This window comes from Rhamphochromis longiceps, linkage group LG23 (assembly GCF_057381845.1).
Source record: "Rhamphochromis longiceps isolate RC_006_pf linkage group LG23, R_longiceps_female_GT1.1, whole genome shotgun sequence".
Lineage (NCBI taxonomy): Eukaryota > Metazoa > Chordata > Actinopteri > Cichliformes > Cichlidae > Rhamphochromis > Rhamphochromis longiceps.
The window spans coordinates 40,406,633-40,428,203 of NC_140578.1; the positions used below are offsets into that span (position 1 = coordinate 40,406,633).

The 21,571-nt window shown below is 41.7% G+C and overlaps 1 protein-coding gene across 14 annotated transcripts in view; it reads right to left on the bottom strand.

The window, feature by feature from the left end:
- The window catches only part of mbnl2 (muscleblind-like splicing regulator 2), a 51,159-nt gene extending 31,151 nt beyond the window's left edge, over positions 1 to 20,008 (bottom strand). For 8 of the 14 annotated variants that reach the window (XM_085397414.1, XM_085397421.1, XM_085397419.1 and 5 more), the window contains exons 1-2: positions 19,774 to 20,008; positions 9,038 to 9,951 (exon numbers count right to left, since the gene is read on the bottom strand). In XM_085397414.1, coding sequence (XP_085253540.1) covers positions 9,038 to 9,211 — 174 coding nt within the window. In that variant the 5' untranslated portion in view covers positions 9,212 to 9,951; positions 19,774 to 20,008. Of the gene's footprint in view, positions 1 to 9,037; positions 9,952 to 11,307; positions 11,458 to 16,384; positions 16,711 to 19,773 lie in introns of those variants that run through there. The other 6 variants (XM_085397422.1, XM_085397410.1, XM_085397412.1 and 3 more) reach the window with 5 other exon arrangements.
- Between the last annotated feature and the right edge of the window lie 1,563 nt (positions 20,009 to 21,571).

Below are 21,571 nucleotides of genomic sequence, written 5' to 3' on the forward strand. Positions count from 1 at the left end.
TTTCAGTGCTCAGTCGTTCCATCATGTTGCAGGCAGCTCATTGGATGAAGAACACCTACTATTCAATCTGACATTAAACAACAGTAATGCCATACATCTTTTTTTGCTTTTTTTAAAAGAGAAGACATAATAGAGTTCAAGATCAAAACTACAACCCCATTAGGTGATATAACAAAGGCTGCACATTAGCAGAATGGGAAGCAGAGAGTGCTGAATACTGGACATGTTTATCAGGCCTCATTATAGCACTGATTGGAGCGATGTAAAGCAGAACCGCCTTGGTGTATTTTTGATAAAATAACACAGTTTTTCCTGACATTTACTTTAACAAAAGTAAATACTGCTTATTCTCATCTGTCTGACATCTGAAAACCCATAATTTCCACACAAAATTGCATGAAATATTGTCCGATGATTTTCATTTGGCTCCTTGTTTTATTTTTAGGTTGGCTGCCCACATGGAAAGGAAACATTTTCACCAAAAAATCCTGTTGCTAGAGCACAAGATTTGGAACCAACAGCGCCAACAGTATCCCAGCAATTGAGCTCTGATTTCTCAGAGCAGCAAATGAGAAATGTGGAGCTGATATTGTGGAGTTTTTCAGCTACAAATGGCAGACTCACACAAACAACAACGTTGAAGCACACTGACCAACACAAATGTGGGTCAAAGCGGTGGCCCAGTTAAAATATCGGCGTGTGTTGACTTTGCTGATCAACAGCAGTAGTGTGAAATTTTAACCTGAAATTTAATTTCAGCTAAAAAAACATGTAACATGTCAGAATAACATGAAATTTAAAAGACATGGAAGCATTTTGGCTGCTCCAGATGTTTTTATTGCTATGCCATGCTCCTTCATAATACTAATTATAAAAGCATCTTGATCAGACTATCTTAGTCAGCACAAACCTTTTGTAACACAACAAGTAGAGATGTCAGTACATGTCATGTTGTTATGCCGATATCAGGTAACAACGCCGATAACAACTAATACTGACTGTTTAACATCAATGGATCCCCATGTAATATAATAATATAACACAGAAGACAACATTTGAACTTCTACAGTAGGGCTGGGCCATATTATACCGTTCACGGTAATACCGGTATAATGTTAGGCAACGATAGGAAAATGAAATATCGCGATAGAATGGGAGTAAAACGCGCATGCGCAGTGCCTTTGTTTTCATACGCACATGGCCGATTGTTGAGTGAAACAGATGAACCAGAATTGGTTTGTAAAAATGGTGCAACTTCCGTGATGTGGAACTGGTTTGGTGTTTGTCCGTCAGATACACGACAAAGCACATTTTTTTTGCAGAACATGCAAGCGGCCGTTGTTATTGTCATATTTGTCGGACTAAGATGCTCTTAAATCTGGGAGTAATCTGGGTCCTAAACTCCGTATACTTCAGGTCAAACAACACTGCAGCATCACTTAGAGTTAAAAACTGTCTAAATTCTTTCATCTTTAATAAAACGATCAGCATTGCTGCTTTACCAGGTGTAACTATAAAGTTTAACTTCCAGGCATCCATGAAAACAAAAGTTATTACATTTAACGGAGTTAGAAGTTAGCAGGAAGCTAGCGGAAGTTAGCTCGCTAGTTTCGCTAGTTACCTAAGCATGATATTGCATGTTCTGACTGAGAGATTTCTGAAAAAAATCAAACGTACAGCTCTGCTATCACTTCCAACATAAATGAAGACAGGAAACTAAACAGCAGTGACGTTTGTAGGGTTACTGAAGTTGGGCTAGCTAGTATATAATGATGTGCTACGTGATCGCTAGCGACACAGCTATGTTAGCATAACATAAACAGTGAAGCTGGAGGACGAACACTAACACTTTTCCACTTATAAAAGTTAACGTGAAGGTTCTTCATGGTTAGAGACAAATGCAATCGCATGGCAGGATGCTGTAAACGGACCAAACTTCAGTCAGGAGAACAACTGAGATAATCCATCCACAATACGAGGTTAGTCATTAATATACTGCAACAACATGGGAATAGAGCCGCTGCCAGAGAATTCAACATTAATGAATCAATGGTACAGAAGTGGAGGAAGCAAGAAGAATGAGTTTAATAAAGTTTGATTTATCTGACTGCTTTGTTTCGCTTAATGTGCCTTATAATCCCGTGCACCTTACGGTCCGAAAAATGCATACTGCACACTGCAGTTTAATGTTGCAAAGCACCTCTTTTTAACTTCAGTGGATATTATACATGGTTATGCTCAGGATATGTCAGCCCATTTCTACTGGAAATGCCTTTTGGTTAAACTTTCAGCAAGGAATTTGCATTTGCACTGTTACATTTTTATAAAGCTTTAATGTACATAAAAACCAGCTTCTTGTTTAAGTGAAAATAAATGGAAGGTTGTCTTTTTGCGCTAGTAATGTTGTGGAGTTGTATTTTGTCTCGCATCAATTATATCGTCGGTTATATCGTTATCGCAAATTTTCAAATATATATCGTGATAAATATTTTTGGCCATATCGCCCTGCTCTATTCTACAGGATGTAAACTATCAACCAAATTATAACACACAGTCTCAATGATCAACATATGACCTATAAATGTGACCAGATGTAAAACAGAATTTTCTACACTGCTCAAGGACTCCTTACAAATCCCACTATAACAGTGATCTATCACTGGGGTTTAATGGTGGGTAATATGCTTTCACATGCATAAACAAATGTTTTTGTGGTTCTTCTTTTAAACATTTCCAGCACACAGAGTGACCAGACTGACTAACTAGGCCTGAGTAGGAAACAGAGATCTGATCAGACTTCCCTCTCCCTGACTCTTATCTCTATACCTTTGTAGATGTTTTCAGATAGACTGGGGCTGTGGAGGGGGTGAAATCACATGGATCAAATGAAATTTGGCATGGTTTGCACTGGCAAGATAGTGTGTGTGCATGCATTTGTCTGCCTACGAGGAGGCCTGTTTAAGGAACGGTAGCAGTGTGGGGTCTCCTAGGGGCTCATCAAAAGCATGCCGCATCCACTGCAGCCCCACATTAGGCTCAAGTCAGTGCCTCATTGTGTCTGGGTGAATGACCCTGGGGGGACACCAACTCCTGCTGCGCGGCATACATTCCCCTCCACATGTTTGCTCTGCCCAGGGTGTGGCCCAGTTCGGGAGGATTACACTGAGGAATGTAGCCGAGCCCATCTTTTAAAACAAGAGAGGAGAAGCAAACTGAGGCCACGGGCAGAAAGTTCATGTTCACTGAAGCTTCCCACAAAAATTCAAATGTACTGAGCTCAGAGGGGGGAAGCTATGGTTAAGTTACAGATCCATTAAACTTAAAAAGAGGTCTTTGGGCTGCATTAGTATTTATGTTTCAATGTCTGCTTTCTGTCTTGACAGGTTTATCTGGAGTAAGAAATTAAATCAAGGTAGTAGGCACACTTCTCTTGAATCCTAATAAGAGTTTTTGATAAGTGGCTTAAGTTTTTGCTCTACTTCCCTACCTGGTGAGATCTGTCGTTTACAGACAGGAAACAACCTTAAAGTCCCACCTTCACAGTTTTACTCTTGTATTTTTATTCTCTTAACCGTTCAAATATGAACACCTTCCCTTCTTCCCATGTTCCCTCGCTTCTTTATTTTCAGCCGTCCCACGCCCTCCGATAACACACTTACAGTGGAGCATGCTCTTTTAAAGCACAGTCCGGATTAAGGTGTTCTTACTAAGTGAGGGAAACCAGGGCGCTTCATCCCCATGGGGACTGTGGCGAGCTTGTGATACAAATGAGAAAACACTGCACACCTGAAAGTAGTAGCTCCTATTGTTTGTCCTGCTTCACTGCTTTCTTTTTGACGACTGCAACTTGACGAAACATGATCGCGCTCAGATGCAGCAGGCTACCCCCCACCCCCAGCCCCAACTCTCAGCCTACGGAAGCTCATTCAGGCGTGGTGGTCACCTGGTAAAATGTTACTGGTGCAAATAAGTGTGGGGGAGGAAATCTAAACAGACCGTGCTGTCAGGCATTCAGTCTGTTTTGTAAAGGCTTCAAAGTCTGCAAAGGCACCAGTGAAACTCTAAAATGGCTGTTAATTTTCTGCAGCTGATTATTATACATATGTGTCTTATGCTTTAACTTAGAATGAAAAAAACCCCATCCAGACATGTCAAATATAGTCAAACCTAACCACTGACGAAAGGCTGATGTCTAATGGTTGCACAGTCAATGTGACATCATCACATGACCGGCATGATTGCATTTACTCCATTAAGGTAGGTATTCTCATTCATTTACTACCCAAGCCCTCTCTTCCACTCATCTCTACCACCACCACCACTCTATGATGGTTTCCATGGTCACGGTGCAACAATTATCAAAGAGCTTAAAGGAAATGGCTTCAACCACAACACATCTCTGAAACTACTGGAGACACAGAGCTGCCTCTCTCGGTTTTCTATCATGTTTAGCTCGAATTATGTCAAAGTTGCAACGGAAGAAATTATGTAAACAGATTAAGACAAATCAAGGTTCAGATGACAGCACAGACTTAACGTTCTTGTTTTGACTTACTGATAGAACTATATCTCCATATTTATTTAGTTTAAAATAAGCTAGCTGTATGGAGGTAATTTGCTGCTGACATACAACAATTTGTATTCATATATGACATTTAAATGTCATGTTCTGTCTAGCAGCCACCAAACCTGTCTGAACTTGTTCCATTTGAATGTCATTTTCCTAATTCAGAAGATAAAACATAGACAAGATTGTTAACACCACTAACATATAGAATAGCCTTTTATTCTCATTCTACATGTACAACGAAATTGTGACTATCGCAAAGCAAGAGAACAAACATACTAAAACTATTTGGACAGTTATGGGAGCAGAGCTGGGCTATAATGGGCTCCATAGCCATGTTGGAAATCTGATATGTGGTTGAAAAAACAGTTGACATATCTGAAAAGTTCCCACTGCGAGGTCACCACTCCCAAACGTTCCTGTCAGGTCTCAATTGAAACGAATGATACTTTATAACCCCTCTCATGCACACCGACTAAATGTTAGTTCAGCTTTAGCTGGACAGGGATGAAGAAGCTTCTCCTATTTTGAGAGATGATAAATGTAGCATAGAAGGGCTGTTTCTAAAACCCACAGAGTAAAGCAGGGGACAAAAATAATCCCCTAGAAATTACACCATAGAAATGCTGAGAGCAGCACCGTGTGAGGGTGCTGCAAGCGTTATGATTGAGAAAGTAGGAAGTAAACGAGAAAGGAGTGATCCCTCACCATTATTTAACCCATGCAAAACTCTCTAACAGAAAATGCAAAACCAGATATTTCAGATAAAAGAAACATGCACGAGCGACTGTTTGACCACACTACGAAAGTCCCCCTCTAACGTAGACATGCATTTGCCGTAAAACCCATGATCTGGTGGCTTCACTGCTTGCTGGAGTTTCTTATTATTGGAAATCTAAAAAGCCACGCTGTTCTTTGGGTCTCTTGGGTAAAGACGGATCCCCACACAACAGCAATAAGTGAATTATGCTTTCAAATGCAATTTATATCCAGCAGAACTACAACGCCCAATTGTCCGCCAATTCTGCGAGGTATAACTTTCCACCTTAATTAAGCAGTCCTGCTGCATCATGTTTTAATTGAATTGCACCTTTTAGAAGCTGCATTATGAAAAAAAAATGACCAAAACAAGTCAGAGATCCCTGCAATTTACATATCACCATGCCCCAAGTCATTAGATTTAAAAAAACAAATGCTGTGCAGCCCAAAGTAAAATATCAGTAAGAAAATTAGGGCATAAGCGTTCATCCAAAATAAAATAAAAAGCAAATGCTTTTATTTTGGCAGAGAGCTGACAAGTTTAAGATAAAACTATGATGGTGCAGAGCCGCTGTGGTCACAGAAGTGTTTTTAGAAACTCAAAACAACGACCATTCCTTGGAATGTTTGCCTACTGCTGCTCGACAAGCGCAGCAGCAGTGCTACACCTCCTTCTCTGCTCCTTTCCCAAGCACTACCATTTACGTGTTTATGAGAAAGACCGTTCTGATCGTTGGCCAAGTCATGCCTGGCAGCACCCAACCCTGGCATGATAACCCTATCGGATGAGAAGACCCAGGAAGATGATACGGGCATAATGGGGGTGAAAATCAGCCTGCAATGGACTGAAACACACTTCCTAATGCATAATAAAGCATTCATTCTCTTGTCACGAGGAAAGTCTTTGCGAGAGTGGGGGTGAGTTGGAGTTAAAAAGTACAGAGAATACTGTATTCTCCTTCTGTCAGTGGGCTGGATGGGGAAATTAGGGTTAGAAGGGGTGAAATTTTGTGTCTTTGTCTATACATTTAGCTTTTTAGTTGCATTAGGAGTTAAGCTGGGTTAAGGAGGCAGTCTTCAATGACAGCAGAAGATCGTAGATTAACAGGCTGCCAGACAAGTCCGGGCGGTAAATGTAAGAAATGCTACTGTTTTGCTAGAATACTGCAGTATAATGCAAGCCACTTATGGAAGGGAAAAAAGCCCATGTAGGGGAGAGATACCAGCAAAAAACTCTTATCCTGTGTCATGACCTTTAGATTTTAAATTTTTTTAAAAATTAAGAAACCCCCCAAGCAGTAAACCAGCACTTATATGGATCAGGATGGTGTAATAGCTGGCAACAAATACAACAACATCAACGGTGTGGGAGCAGACTTATCTATTTGTTATACTACCTGTCTATGGTTGTGAAGCTGTAGTTAGGCGTGCTTATCTTTTTTCTGGTCTAACGTATACAAAACACAAATTTGCATGGCATGAAGTAGAGCTGAGCCAGTAATGAAGCCACAATGAAGTTGTATGCTTGCGTAATAAAGTATACCATGCAGAAAAAAGAAAACATTTCACCTTATCTGGGGCAAATTTAGCAAACTTTTCAAGTTTTTGTTTACGTGATTTTATGCATGCAATCCTTAGGACCCATCCACTACTGATGTAAAAGTAATGGATATCTCCCCATATATTTAGGTAGCTTCAGAAACTGTCCCAGTAACTGTCAGGAGGTTTTGCTGTTAAGGAAAAAAAGGCTTACTTGTAGATGGCCTTTGGTCAGACCACAAAAAAACAAGAAAGAAAGAAAGAAAGAAGAAGAAGTCTGGTCGCTGTGGTCAGAAATCCCTTAAGGAAACAAATGGGAATCAGTCGAGGATGCTTGTAGTCCATACCTGAAAATGTTCTGGGTAGAAACTACCATCAAGATTGTGTATTATAACAGAAGTGATAACATAAAGGCATTTTTAAAGTATGTCAATAATGATAACTGAGAACAGGGTTTACAGCATAACTTGAGGCTTTGATATCCAGAAATCCTGAGTGCACATTGTACACATAGACTTTTCTTTTATTCTACAGCTTAAGCCACAGCTGAAGAATGAATTGCCAGATGACTGCCTCAAAGCCAGTGTTTACACAAAAAAATGTCACAGAGCACAGTCTAAACTAAACATAGTATGAGGTTGACTACTCAGGTCATTCTAGTTCCCCTTCAGCCAAGAATGCCAACTTGGAGTTATTAAGGAAATCATAGCGATTGCAGAGATTCCATATCAGGCTTAACCTTACTTGGTGCAACAACAAATCAGTTCTGATTAGAGTCAGCTGTTTGCTCATTAAACAATCACGGCATAAGAGCTCAGAAGATCTGGCAGCTGGGAAAGAATGTCACTCAGTGGCTGACTGTTAGCAATAACTTAGCCAAGGAAGGAGCTTGTAGCAACATAAAAGCAGCTTGTTTCTTTACAGTGTCAAATAAATAAAGACCATGAGAAACTTTGGAATGAAACTGACTTCTTACACATTTTGCAATGTGTTTCATGAAGGTTGCGATCAAGATTCAAAAATGTCCTCTACCATTATTTCACATTTTTAACATTCAGAGAAACGTGCCAATCTAGTAGAACCGCTTTTGGCACGGGCCTTAAAAAATGTGAAATGCACTCACCACACATTGCGCTGTTCTAAATGTGAAATGCAGCTACAGTTTATACCTAAAACAAAGACAAACTCCTTACAGTTCTAGTGTTCTGCTCTAGTTTCTTTGGCTATTTATCATTGTCACATCTGTTTTTCAGTTCTTTTTTTCCCTGCACAGCCTGAAAATAATAAGGGTGCTCTCGGATCTTATTTGCACCATGAGGGGGGCATGTGTGAATCGACCTTGTTACGACTGGGTTGGCTTTAAAGTGTCTGGTGTTGAGCTAATTTAAGTGATGTTTTACTACTATGAAACTGTGCAGTAAAATCTGTTTCAAACGTACAAATTAAAACAATTTAACTTTTGATAAAGGGGAGGGAGCAAACAAATCAACTACAAGCCTTATTAAAGGGATAAACACTTCAACGTGGCTTTGAAGGTTCTAGTGGATTTTCCCTGAACAAAACGTGGTACAATGTAATGCCGCACATATTCAATCCATGTATTCAGGCTGACAAAAGCAGATTATCCGCATTTTGAAGATGTAATGCCTCTTCTTGGATCTGTGTGAACCAATATGACAAAACAAGCACTGACTGGTGTTTGTTGGTTGCATGTGACAGCTGACATGCATCCAGGAATAGAAGCCCTGGAGTGACTCAAGGCGATCAGATGCTCACCCACAAGTACGCATGATGGACAAGGCACAGTAATATTAGAAGAACTTCCCATGAAAAAAAAAGAAAACGAATTGCACACACATGACAAAACCTCTGTGGCCTTTTCACTTCACAGGTCAGACTGGTCGGCTAACAGCAGCACAGCGTGGGGACATGACATGACGCGCTGAGCGCACAACCTACAACACGCTGACCATTTGAGAGCACAAAGCTGTAACATTTTGTGTCAGGTATTATACTGCTTCTGCAGAGATGTAATCCAAGTGCACAAATGTGTTTTATATCACACGGCAGATATAAACTAACAGTAATCACTTCTGTATGCCTGGGATTGACAGATAACAAATCAAGCAGCTCAAATTCTAGACGTCATGAACAGAAAACTGCAGTCCTTACCTTTAACGAGTCAAAGCAGGCGATCACTCTCCCATTCTCCACCTGGCAGCTTTTGGGTGGGTGGGCAAATTTGCATTCTTCATCACTGCGTGAACAAGTCCCGCGTTGAAACTGCCGGCACACTTCCAGGGTCAGCCATTTTGTGTCCCGTATGGAGGCAATGTTTAGAGCCATGTCAACAGCGCTGGCTGTAGAGCCGGGTTGCAGCAGAGCCACTAGGTTTAATGTGGAGGTTATCCTCTGAAGAGGAGCACTCCAGTTAAAAAAAAGAAACAAAAACAAAAATATCCCCAAAAAACAAAAGAACTAAGAAGCAGCAGAATGTGTAGCTATAAATGATCTGCTTCAGGTCAGTGGATCAGGCTTGTCCTTGCAGACAGGAACGTGGAGGTAATGGACTGGCAAAGTCTCTGTGACCTGAACATGGGACTACACTATTGCGCTATTGTGGAGTTTCTCAGTCAAACAGCTAGTTGTTTATCAATCAGTAAGTCTCAGGTGCGAACGTCTGGAAAGGCAGAGGGGGCATGCTCAGAGAAAAGCTTTAGTCGATGTACCCGTGTCCCCAAAATGTCCTCTGCGTGAGTGATGATATCTTTGCAAGGGGTGGATATCAGGGTTATTTTGAGGTACAATGGCACAGTTCAGGATAATACAAAGTTTGTGGCTTTTTATTGTTACCCTCTCTCTGAGCTTTGGCACGTTGGCCAGCTATGCAGCAGCTCCAGCAGCTCTTTACTTTTCCTTCACACAGATCACAGGTGAGGACAAATCAAGGGTCAGCGATCCTCACAGCCGAGCCGTGTGGCGTCACGATCGCAGAGGGCAAAAAAAAAAAAATCTGGAGTTCTTCAGAAACACTCAGCGATCTTCAAGTAGGGATGCTGTCTCACAAGGCACTTTCTGTCAGTGATCTAAAAGGGAGAAGTGAAAGAGAGAAAAGTAGAGACAAGAGACAAACAGAGTGAGGCTATTTTCACAGTGAGAAAATGGCTCGCTAATTATGACGGGAAACAATTTATCTAACAGGCTTCAGCAGGCGTTAACGGTGTTTGTTTTATGCGTGTCAATCTGAAGTTGTGTGTGTACTGCCCCAGAGGAGTGCTAGCTCCAAAGGGGACAGGCCTGATAAACCAGAAAAAAAGGCAGTTAAAAGGTTATTCAGAAGCCATTTGAGTCTAAGTCCCACAGTCGCTGCTGTCCGCCTTCGTACGGGGTGACTGCAAGCCCAGTGGCTTTCCAACATATTGCATACAAAGTGGGGAATGGCAAAAGCCACTGTGCTATGAGACAGTGGACAAGAACGCAGAGTCAGAGCAGAGATAGAAAAAAGCCCCAGGGTCCAACCCGCCCTGTAGAGCCATGCACGGAGGGACGAGTTCAGCCAATAGAAAACCGCGCAGAGCAGCACTATTCCGGGCAGTTGTCCAGCAGCCGGAGAGGGACCGAGACAGATGCATATGCCAGTGCCAGACACGATTATGACGCTGCCCAGTGTCCGGCAATATTCACTGGTCTCCCACCATCCAAATTAGGTACTGGCTCATTGACGGCAGCCTGTCAATTTACATTCATTGGGGGGAGACGTGCGTCGGTGCGTCTGTGCTGCCTGTCTCATCCTGCAAAGACGCTGGTCCCTGTGTTTGGCTGTTGTCTAGGGACTGAGGAGGGACAATTGGTAGAGCAACAATATGAGGAAGTGACCTTTAGTTTGAGCATATGAAATCCATTACGGAGCTACTGCGCAAGGAGCTCTTTCATTGGCACATCTGGAAATATTTTTCTGCTAAATGCAGGCGGGTAAGGGGCTGAGGACACAGACTGAGGGAGGAGAAAGAGAAGGACTGTAAAAATATATAGAGTTCTGGTTAACAGATTACCCCACTGGAAAACATCTTGACCAATCTCACATGGCATATGAAAGGCTACACTTGTTAATGAAGGTTTGTGGGGAATTGTACACCCGTGTTCGCAGGGTTTGTCCCTGACAGGGAAGCAGCTGTCATACAGGTGTATGCTACTGGCAGATTCAGCACAGTATTTATTTTAATCTCTTGTCCACAAGACAGAGGTCTGAAGTAAGACGCACTTATCCTTTCTTCCTGGAATCTACTAAATTCTTCAGTTTGACATCCAAAATAAAAATTACATCTAAAAGTCCAAATGGAGAAGCCCATTTTTCTATAAGATAATTGATTTTTTTGTTGTTTATTTCAGGCATATAGGAGGGCAGATTTTTTTTTAAGCTTCTCTTGAAATTACCCACCAACCTTTGTCTAGCTAATCTAATTGTCCCACTTCAGAGCTGATCATGTGAAATGAGATCAGAAGCTTCCTCGCCTGATCGTACTGACGCCCAGGCTTCACTCTCCAAGGTTGGATTTAATTTCACATCATCACCCCAGGGAAAGAGCCAATCACTGCAAAAGAGACAGTCAGGTAAGAATCATGTCAGATCTGACCTTTAACAATTAATCCCTTCTTATTTTTAGGAGCCATAAGAAGTGTGTGATCAAGCTAACCTACTTTGTCAGAGAGTGTAAAGGGATGATAGTGCCATTTCTCTGAGAAATGACTTACTTTGAAAGGTGCAGCAAGTTGTGCTGAAATAGTAGGGGAACACAACCACTAGTCATTTTCTATTTTTCTATTTAAAGCAGGGGTTTACAGCAATCAAAGTTTGGATGAAAAGAAACAGCCTGACAGAGTGGATAATGCTTGGTCAGGGTCATCTGAACACTCCGAGGTGTCTCAACAGGCAACATTCAAACAATGTTTGCCAAGAAAGATATTCAAAACGAATGGTGAGGACTAGAGATCCAAAGGAGACTTATGTGGGTGGTAATAAGACTAAAACGAAGGAAAAACAGAACATAAAGAAAAACAAAGAAAATCTGTTCTGATATTGTATAGAACTGTATGTTTATGTAGTATTACTGCTGTCAAAAACACAAAACAAAAAACAGAATAGAAAAAGTAAAGTAAATATCTTAATAATATCCAACATCCTGACTAAGAAGCATTTGGTAATAACAAAGACATGCCGGTTCCACCCTGCTTCCAAAGAGCCAATGAACAGCCAAACCTCAAAAGATATTGTGTTGTTGCATTGACATATGCACAGATTAGACTGTTTACGATAGTTTTAACTATGTTGTGGGAGATATATCGACGTGCTATATTGGTAAAAATTTAGGTAAGAGTACTTGGCTCATCTACAAATAGAAATTTAATCGGGTTTTCCATCAAGATTAAGCTCGTAACAAGAGCACTCAGAGAACTCCCCCTCAACAGTGTGACCTTGACCTTGACCCGATTTTTAAACTAAATTAAATCAGCTCAAGCTGTTATTGGTATATACCATCACACAAAATTAGCACATGATATCTTGAACACTGTGGACACTGAACTGATTACATATTTCCTCCCTTTGGGGGGGGGGGGATTAGAGTCTGTGGGGCCAATATATCTGTTGATATCAGCTATTTAACAGTATTATAACGGTATCTGCATTTATAACGGACAATAAATGAAAATTTGAAAAGTAAAGAAGAGATAGCAGAAACACCCTTCAACCATGTTTCAAATTATTGATTTGCATAATTTGTCCACAAGAGGGCAGTCTGCTACATCCCTGATGGCAGCACACATAATTACCTACACATAACAAATGTTAGGGAAAAACAGTTTATGTTTCTTGTTTCTGAAAGAAAAAAAACACAAGAAATAAACCATTTAGATTGGATTTTAACATCACCAAATATTAGTATTGCTCTTAAAAATCCTATATTGGTCAGGCTCTAGACAGAAACAGCAAAATAACTACCCTTTTATCTGGAGGGGTTGCTAAGATGGCAGCAAATTGCTGAGTTGCACTTACAGAGGTTTAGTCATTCATTTATATGCCAAATGTTTAGTAGACACATAAAAATTAATAATATATAACTTAATAAAGGAAATAATCAATAAAGCAGCCCTAGCAGTATTTTTAAACAGACGCTACATGTGCTTCGTTAATGTAACCTTTTAAGAGATGGGATATCTAACTGTAAAGTGATGTAGCCATAAATGCTAGCTAGACACTCTTTAGCGGTGGCAACTGAGAACACTCTTATATCCCTAAAACATACCAAAGCCCCTGCTAGGAAGTAAACTGTTATCATGGGGGGTGAACCTCTTATCTGTGTCATATAATTACACCCGATCCTAAGAGCATGAGAAACTCAAGCACAGCAGAAATAAATTGCTTTGGAATAACTACTATTGAAAACTGTAGCTGAAGTCAGAGGCGGTGCACACACTGTAAATTTAGGCTACTTTGACAATCCTTAACAATGTGACTCTGACATATTTAAAACTGCCTTAGTTTGCTCATGCATTACATCAACATGCAGCATGACTTAGTTTACACTGAGCTCTGTAGTCACGCTTTGAGGACAATGCCAATGATATGAAAGGACGGAAGGGCAGATGGTCAGCAGGTAGGAAGAGCCACACAGCATGTTCTGACTACTGCTTTTCTGCATAGGATCACTACTAAACACTAAATCCTTTTAATACCATTTCAAGGTAAAATTTGCATTAGAAATGAGCCTTTCTGCAGATCCTCATGGCTGAACCAGGCATTGCTTCTGCAGATCTGTGGCCTTTCTGGGGCAGAAAATTGCACCGCGGCTTTTGTTCTGCAGAAATGAAGCCTCTCTGTGAAGGACTAGTATAATAACGTGGCTCCAACAACACAGAAATATAGTCTATTTCAATGTTACTGTAATGAAATCGATTAGCCATTATTTTATAGCTGATGCTTGCTGGCTAAAGTCCACTATCCTGTTTCAGAAAGGCAGCATTTTAAATGACACTCAAACTAATAAACTCATACACATGCACATTAGTGTATATGTTAGGAATTTTTTTGTTCTGTAATTTTTTGCTCTGTAATTTTTTTTGCGATGTTGAAAGAAGACTTTGTCTCCTCTTTGTCCTGTACAAACAGTGGTCAGACAGGGTGACCTGATAAAGCAGGATAGAGATGTAAAGTAAAGCACCACAGTACTAGACTTTATGGATTACTGATGCTTACCAAGGCCAGCTGGCTGAAGCATTATCTTGGTCAGTCTGGTTAGTTGAACGAGAGTCAGAGGGACTGGGGTGTCTCGAGTGAAAGTCATGGGCTTGACCTCTGATTACCACGTATGTAACCCATTATTCTGGTATCTGTGCACACCGGCTGTGCTGGGCAATTTATCTTTAACCGCATGTATTTGTTTAGGGGAGATGATAAGCTACCTGGTTCCTACTGGTCATAAGCTTTGTGGAAACGTTTTCCATGGCACCAGCAAGGTGTTGCTACCAAAATAAAGTCAAAATACAAATGGCTGTGACAGATGAGCGCATGAGCAGGGAGCCTGAGTGGCTGAATTTCCATTTATTACCATTTTGTGCTGGCAAACTGCAATTGTATGGCCATTTGCATGGCCAAGAGGAACAAGTGGTCAATGTTTTTCAAGGCTGTGTAGAGAGGGCCTCATTGTAGAGGGGAAATAGGAAAATGTTCAGTTTCCAGTGAGTAATGGAAAACGAGTGAGGCTTTTAGTTAAGGTTTTATCAGAATGTTCTCTATTCCTAAAAAACCAAACCGAGACGTCAAGTATGACATCACCATCATGTTCCTTTTTGCAAAATCTTCCTTTGCATCTTCCAGTGGGGATCAAGAGCAGGGCTAGACCTTGTAGCCTAATTCGTATTTAATACCCTGGAGGCTCTGATGCTTATGAAATTGTCTTTGGCATAAGCTATGGATCCTTCAGTTCAATATCATCAAATGCCATTAGCAATAAGGATGGGCTCAGCAGAGGCTATACCCGGACTAAGCTACTGTTCGGAGGCAACGCAAGAAGCATTTCACAGAGTCAGCACATAGGTGTGTCCCATATCATAATAGCCTTAGCTAAACCAGAATGACCTGAATAGCCCTGCTCGTGGTATGGGACTGGCCACTTGTTATCCGTGATCCTTTTCATAACTGGATGTATTTTCTATGTTTTTATAACCACTTAATTGAAAACAGGCAGGAGAAAGTTTCAGTAGATTTGATCGATCTTGACCCCTGCACTCAGTAAATGGATTTGTTTTCGTGTTGAAGTGAACCTGTCCTCTACCTAGTTAGCTACAAGGACTCAGGCAAGTCAACTAATTATAGTGCAGCTGGCAGCCGGAGATGAACACTGCTGTTGAGATAAATATGATGATTAACAGGACGTCCAGTCCCACTCCATTTAGTGAAACCAACACAAAGTGCACCTACTGCAAATGGAGCCAAGTTAAAATCTTACTTGAGCACTTGAAAACATAAGAGCTCAATGATTCAGCAAACTTGCCCTTGTATCACAGATCAGTTGAAAAAGCTCTGTTATGCAGAGGATGTCTGTAAAATCTACCAATCACTAAATCCTTTTAATATTAGCTCGAGGTAGAATTTACATTAGTGTCAGAGAGCGGGGATTTCTAGCTGACAAAGTCTTGCAGTAAGGACATGTCTGAGATTAAGACCCCATTATTTTCTCATCAGGAAGGGCTGGACTGATGTTCCATTTTAGAAAACACCCACTTCCCCTTGATCTACAGCCAGACGCATGACACCACTCTAGCCTTTTCCATGCAGGCAGTAATGTCCACTGCTTGGCTGCCACCGGCCGAGCGTCTATTGCAAGGCTAAATGTAGACAGACAGCGGTAAGCTGAAGACACGTCAACCGTGCCCCATCTCACTCAGAGGTTAATTATGAACTGTGCCTTATTAGAACTGCGAACTTCCAGCTCATTTGAGCCATCGGCTATTTGTGTCCACAACACCGGCCTGTGCTCTTAACAAACAACCTTTGCCTTGGGAAATTTGCGCAAGAGTCATGAGGAAAAACTTACACAAAGTGAACAGCGACAGGACAGATGCCACACAACAGGAAAGTTTTTCTCGAGGCAGTGAAAAATATACAGCCCATGTGGCAAAAAAGGAGCTCTTGACATTTGTACTGAGGAAGGGGCAAGTCAACCGCTGTGATAATGCCTCTCCCGCAGGAGCTGAAAAAGAGAAAGTCCATTAACGGGGCTGGAAACTGCAATGAGGACAGTTGCTGCGTGGCTGCAAGCTCCCAGTGCTCCTACGCATTTATCCCACTCTGTCTGCATTTTCTTCCCTTTTCCTTGTTTTTAAGCATTACACTCTTTTCTCTCACACAGATAAAACATTCCCTCTGGTCCCTCCCCACCCAGACTGGTATGCAGCGCACTGCAGCAAAACTCCTGAAAAGAAAAAGGAAAAAAGCCAGCCAATCTGTCGGCTCTTTCCCACCTCCTTTCACCGGGGGTCCCGTAGCTCTGTGTCTGTCTGTCTGTCTGCTGTCCCAAACGCAGGACGCTCCCGGTGCTTCTGTGACGCGGAGCTACAGCGCAGCTCTCCCCTCAGCCTCAGCGACAGGAGTTAATGACCATGTGTTCTGCTGTCATTCCTCGCGAGCTCTTGACTGCTTCTGCCGGAGGTCCATGCCTAGACAGGGATTTTTCTATCAGTATCTCTCTCTCTCTCTTCCCCAAGCTGCCGAGCAAGCGAGCGAGGCAGGCAGGCAGGCAGGCGGGCAAGCAGGCAGGCAGGAAGCAAAGAGTGTCTACTCCAACTATCTGGCTGAAACACTTCCAGCCAACCCCTCCAACACCCCTAAAGCCAGCCCCTTCCTGCCCACCAGCCTGTGGCAAAGACCTGCCCCTTACCATGTTCAGCCAATGAAACAGCAGCTACTGCAAATCTGTGTCTCTCCATTGGAAGAGCACAGACTAAGTGATGGGGTGAAAACTGCTTTACAGTATAACAACCCCTGAATGCTGATCTGAAAAGGTATTTCCCCAATTTCACACCCTGCTTAACCAACTATCACAATATTTATTTCTTGTCTATTCTGGTGATAATATTCAAAATGAAATCATCATTAACTGAACTGCATTTAATAGAATATAGATAAATATACATGTTTGATGTAATTAAAGTGTAGCTGCAGATCCATGCTGAATATCACGTCCATCGCCATCATCACCCCAGGTAACAGGATCACTACATTTCTTCCCTCGCCCCCTCTCTCCTCTACCTCCCATCAGCATCTGTCCTCTGAACTCATTTGCGACATCAACCAGACAGTCAGACAACTCTCTCCTCTGCTCTTAATCACCTAATTCTATCCCCCGCCCCACCTTGTCTCTTTATCCCTACCTGCATGTTTTTCTACATTTCTATAAGCTATCTTTCAAGCTGTATTTCAATCCAATTCCTGAGTTCGCTGGACTGGAAAATTACACAGTAATGAACATTTCTGTTATTGTTATTGCATCAGAATTAGCTTCGAGAAAAGGGAAAGGGGAAAAATAACATGACGGCGGCTGGTATTGGAAGGTCCCTTCCACCCAGCTGATGACATGCTGGCTGGCATCATATGAGCCGTGAAACTGGAGCGTCACAGAACTGATGAGTCAGAGATCCAGCTTCATGACTTTTCGATCCAGATTCAATAGAACAGCTGTACTGTCTGTCTCTCTCTCTCTTTCGCTTGCCGTCCATCCGTCTCTCCCTCTCTCTCTCTCCCGCTCTCTCTCCCTCACATACAAAGGTTGTGGATGACGCGGCAGCCTGGGTGTTTCGTTGACATCAATGAGGATAAAAATGCTTTACAGTTCCACAAGAAACAAACCTATCAGCTGTGTGATTAGGCTTTGACAGTTGATGCTCCACAAGCGAAACATTTGTCAAAATGTTGTGAGAAGATAGATGCTCGGGGTGATTAATCCCATTCGGCATGAAAAAGTGTCTACTTCAGCAAATGATGCCGAACACTGACGTCATCTTAGGGATCAGGGCACCTGTAGGTAAATGACACAGACAAGCGCTCTGCCGCTGCATGAGGCACGGGCTGGGAGGCGGGGCTATGTCATCCTTTGTTGAAAGAAAAAGTGCCACCTTACACCATCAGTGAAAGTAGTTTCACTACTACCGTGTACACAATACCAAGCGATCATTTTAATGATCCTAGACGGTGAACATTAGTTATGACCTGAATATTGAATGTAAAAAGCAAAAAGCAACTTCCACGGATGAATGAAGCTTATCAATCTCTAATTTGCCTGCAGCCAACTTCTCAATAACCCTCACTGAATAACTGTCAATAACTGCATAACAAGCCAAGCCACTGCTAATTTCCACTGGCAGACCTCAGATAGCCTACCTCCTAAATAGATTTGTCCGACAGGAAAACAAACAAAAGCCTGGCAGCCAAACAAGCCGAGCTACTTCCTTCCCGCATGGTATCCCCTCCCCTCTTATTATCCCTGTCCTGTTTGACCCCAAACAGCTTGGCTCACTCACACACAACCAGATTTAGGATTCTGCGGCCCAAAGCAGCTTCATATTCAAATATAATAGGGGAATAATCTGAAACAATGGCTAATAGAAAATGAAAACAGTGATGGGTTAAGACTGTGTTTGAAATACTCTCCCTCAGCACAGAACACTGTCTGTGCTTTTTCTGTTAGTTACATGCGACAGAGAGAGAGAGAGGGAAAAAAAGGGCTCAGAAATAGGGCAGTGAAGACAGATCAATGAAAAGGCAGCTGTCCTTTTCTATTATTAGCTGTAATCAAATATCAAGCAGGAAAGAGTTGTGCTTCCTTCCATTTGAAGCCCATTCTGATAAGTCTGTCAAATGCAGAGTCTGCATTAAAATATAGAAGAGCTTAATGGATGCAAGGGTCAACCAGGGCTTTTTTTAAAATAAAATACACACCAACAAAGCCATTCAAGTATATTTCATTCTCACTGAACTCATACTTTCTGGAAACTAATCTAACATTTGTTTTATCCTTTTCAACATTATTGAGCAAATGTTACATTCCTTATTATACAAAGCTCATTTTCCACCAATTACACTGTGCTGTTGAATGTCATGTCTTACTTGAGCTTTAATAACCACGACATATTCCATCCAAATGGCAAACCAAGGTCTGGTTTCCATATGAAAATAAAGACACTGGTGCAATGCTCTTCTGTGCTGCTGCTTTGCATGTTCACAGGGATTAATAATTGTAAATAACCGATCAGAAGGTATTAACCTTAAATGTGTAAAGGCTCTAATTTGAAAAAGCTGCAATGGCTAAAAGTTTGTCTCCACTCATGCCTCATCAGTCCTTTACTTTTCCTTTAAATCGAACAATCCATTAATCCAAGTAGCAGCTAATTTATCTCAAAATGCAGAAGTTCATTGAATACTGAAAAAAACGCACCGTTAATGACAGCTCAACAAACTCACCTGCAGAATTAATAATAAATGAGTTGTTATTAAATATATTCCCAGTGGGCTTCGTTAGGTCATTTCCCACTTCATAATGCAACATAAAGCACTGGACTGAACACTTTTCGGATACACAGGGAGCACGAAGGTGCAGCATCTGTGGATTTGAGTTATATTATATTATATTTTACTTACGAGCTTTCAGCTGTTTTTATTAGCTATTTGGGCACAGATTGGCGGCTAGCCCTACAAAACAGCCTTCCGTGAATTATTTTTATGATGGTGGAGTAATATTAGCCACCTCTGCTGTTCCAAGAAGTCACTATATTTACCATAACGCCACACCGTGTGAAGTACCATCAGAGTCGAGGTGTGCTAACACTACCTGCTAAGCTAACTACCTGATGCTTACCTGATGACGAACCTGTCACATCCAGCTGCACTTCAGCCGCTACCAACGGTTTCTCGAGAGCGCTGTTTCGGTTGATATGGGACTCACGGTTCGGCACAGGACGGCAGAAACGTTCTTTGACTAACACTTGCCTCTATTTGCGTTCCGCAGCAAACTTTTTCGCTTTCAAAACAGATGTCAGTGAAAGTAAGCTATCAGTCGCTACACGCTAGCTCGCTAACTACTTTTAAGGCTAGGGCAGGAAGCAACAAGCGATTTTGACAGTTCGAGGAAATGTTGAGTGTGCTTCCCTCAGGGGGGGTTACTACTATGGTGTAAACGTTAATAGAGTATTTATTATCAAATGTTTGAGCCACTGTAGATGCTACTGAAAGAAAAACACTTTTCGGTTAGAGTGAAGTGTTACATGTATTCCGTTTTACCATTGAATTCTACTTCTATTCGATAGAGAAGATAGCCCGCTCACCCTAACAGTAAATATGGTACAATCCAGAGTGAGCAAGGGAAGGGGTGGGGGTGGCTGTTACCTAGGAAACAACAGTGAATCTCCCTCGGGTAAAAAATGTGGCCACTGATTTATGAACCAGTGCCTGTCTGTCTGTCAAAGTAGCCTCCAATCGACAGGATAAAAACATTGAAGGCATTTGATAAAGCATATTATCCTTCAAGATGCTCTGGTTAATCCAGATAAGTTCTAACACTTTTTGACTCCAATAACCAATCATTTCTCAGGTAAATATCATTTTTATTAATCGTATTTTAGGGGGTATTTGTGCAAGAGTGATTTCAGAAACATTAACCTTTCCTAAAGTAATATTTGGATTATAGATATATATGCTGCATGGTGGTGTATGAATTTGTTATAGGCTAATGTTGTTGATGTTTCAGATCAGCTGAGAGAAATTATCCTGCTAAAATGATCATAATTCAGCCCATCGTCACTGCTTCATGTGCAGCAGAGCCTGCGCATTTTGCAGCGTAATTGCATACAGCTGGCTGAATTTAGCACTTTGTGACACACAGGGACCCGTTGTCAGCAAGGAGCGCAACGAGTCAACAAGGAGCAAGTCACAAATATCCCCGGAATGAGCAGAGAGGCACAAATTTAGCCCCACTGACTGCTGCCCACGCCATGTGCTGCCTATTGAGCACATGAACAATGAACATAGCCAGATCGCAGACTGCCATGTCAGGGCCGAGGCCTGCTTCAGTGGAATGCTACTTTGGATAAAGGCATCCCAGTTTGTCAGGAGGCAGCAGCGTGATTAGATGAAGATTTTGTTGGTGGGCTGTGGTTTGATGACAACTGTAATAGTCAGAAACTCAAACAGTTGAGTGTTGAGTGTGTATAATTATGGGATCAAGTTAATATTTGTTATAATAATCTGACCAGGGTCAGACTGGCACATACTTTTGGATTGGATTACCTCGTGTCAGATATTGGTCACACAGTTCAGCATGTGACATTTAATACCCATCACACTGCTGACATCTTCATATTTACAAAACATGATCTCAGAAGGGCAGCAGTAAAGGTCTCAAACAACACCAGGAGATTTCTCTTCTCCCTGCTCCTGTTCTTGTCAGCATTTTATCAAGAAAAAAAAAATCACCATGATCTTGCATGCTCATGTAGGATGTTATAACAAGCAGAAAAGTAAACTACATCAAATCACAGCACCACAATGGCGAGAATCTAATGATTATGAAAAACCGCTCACATAGGTCAAGCTCAACCCCATCACCCCCCTGAAGACCTAACATATCGATCCCAATGCAGAGGAGGCATTTGTAAAAA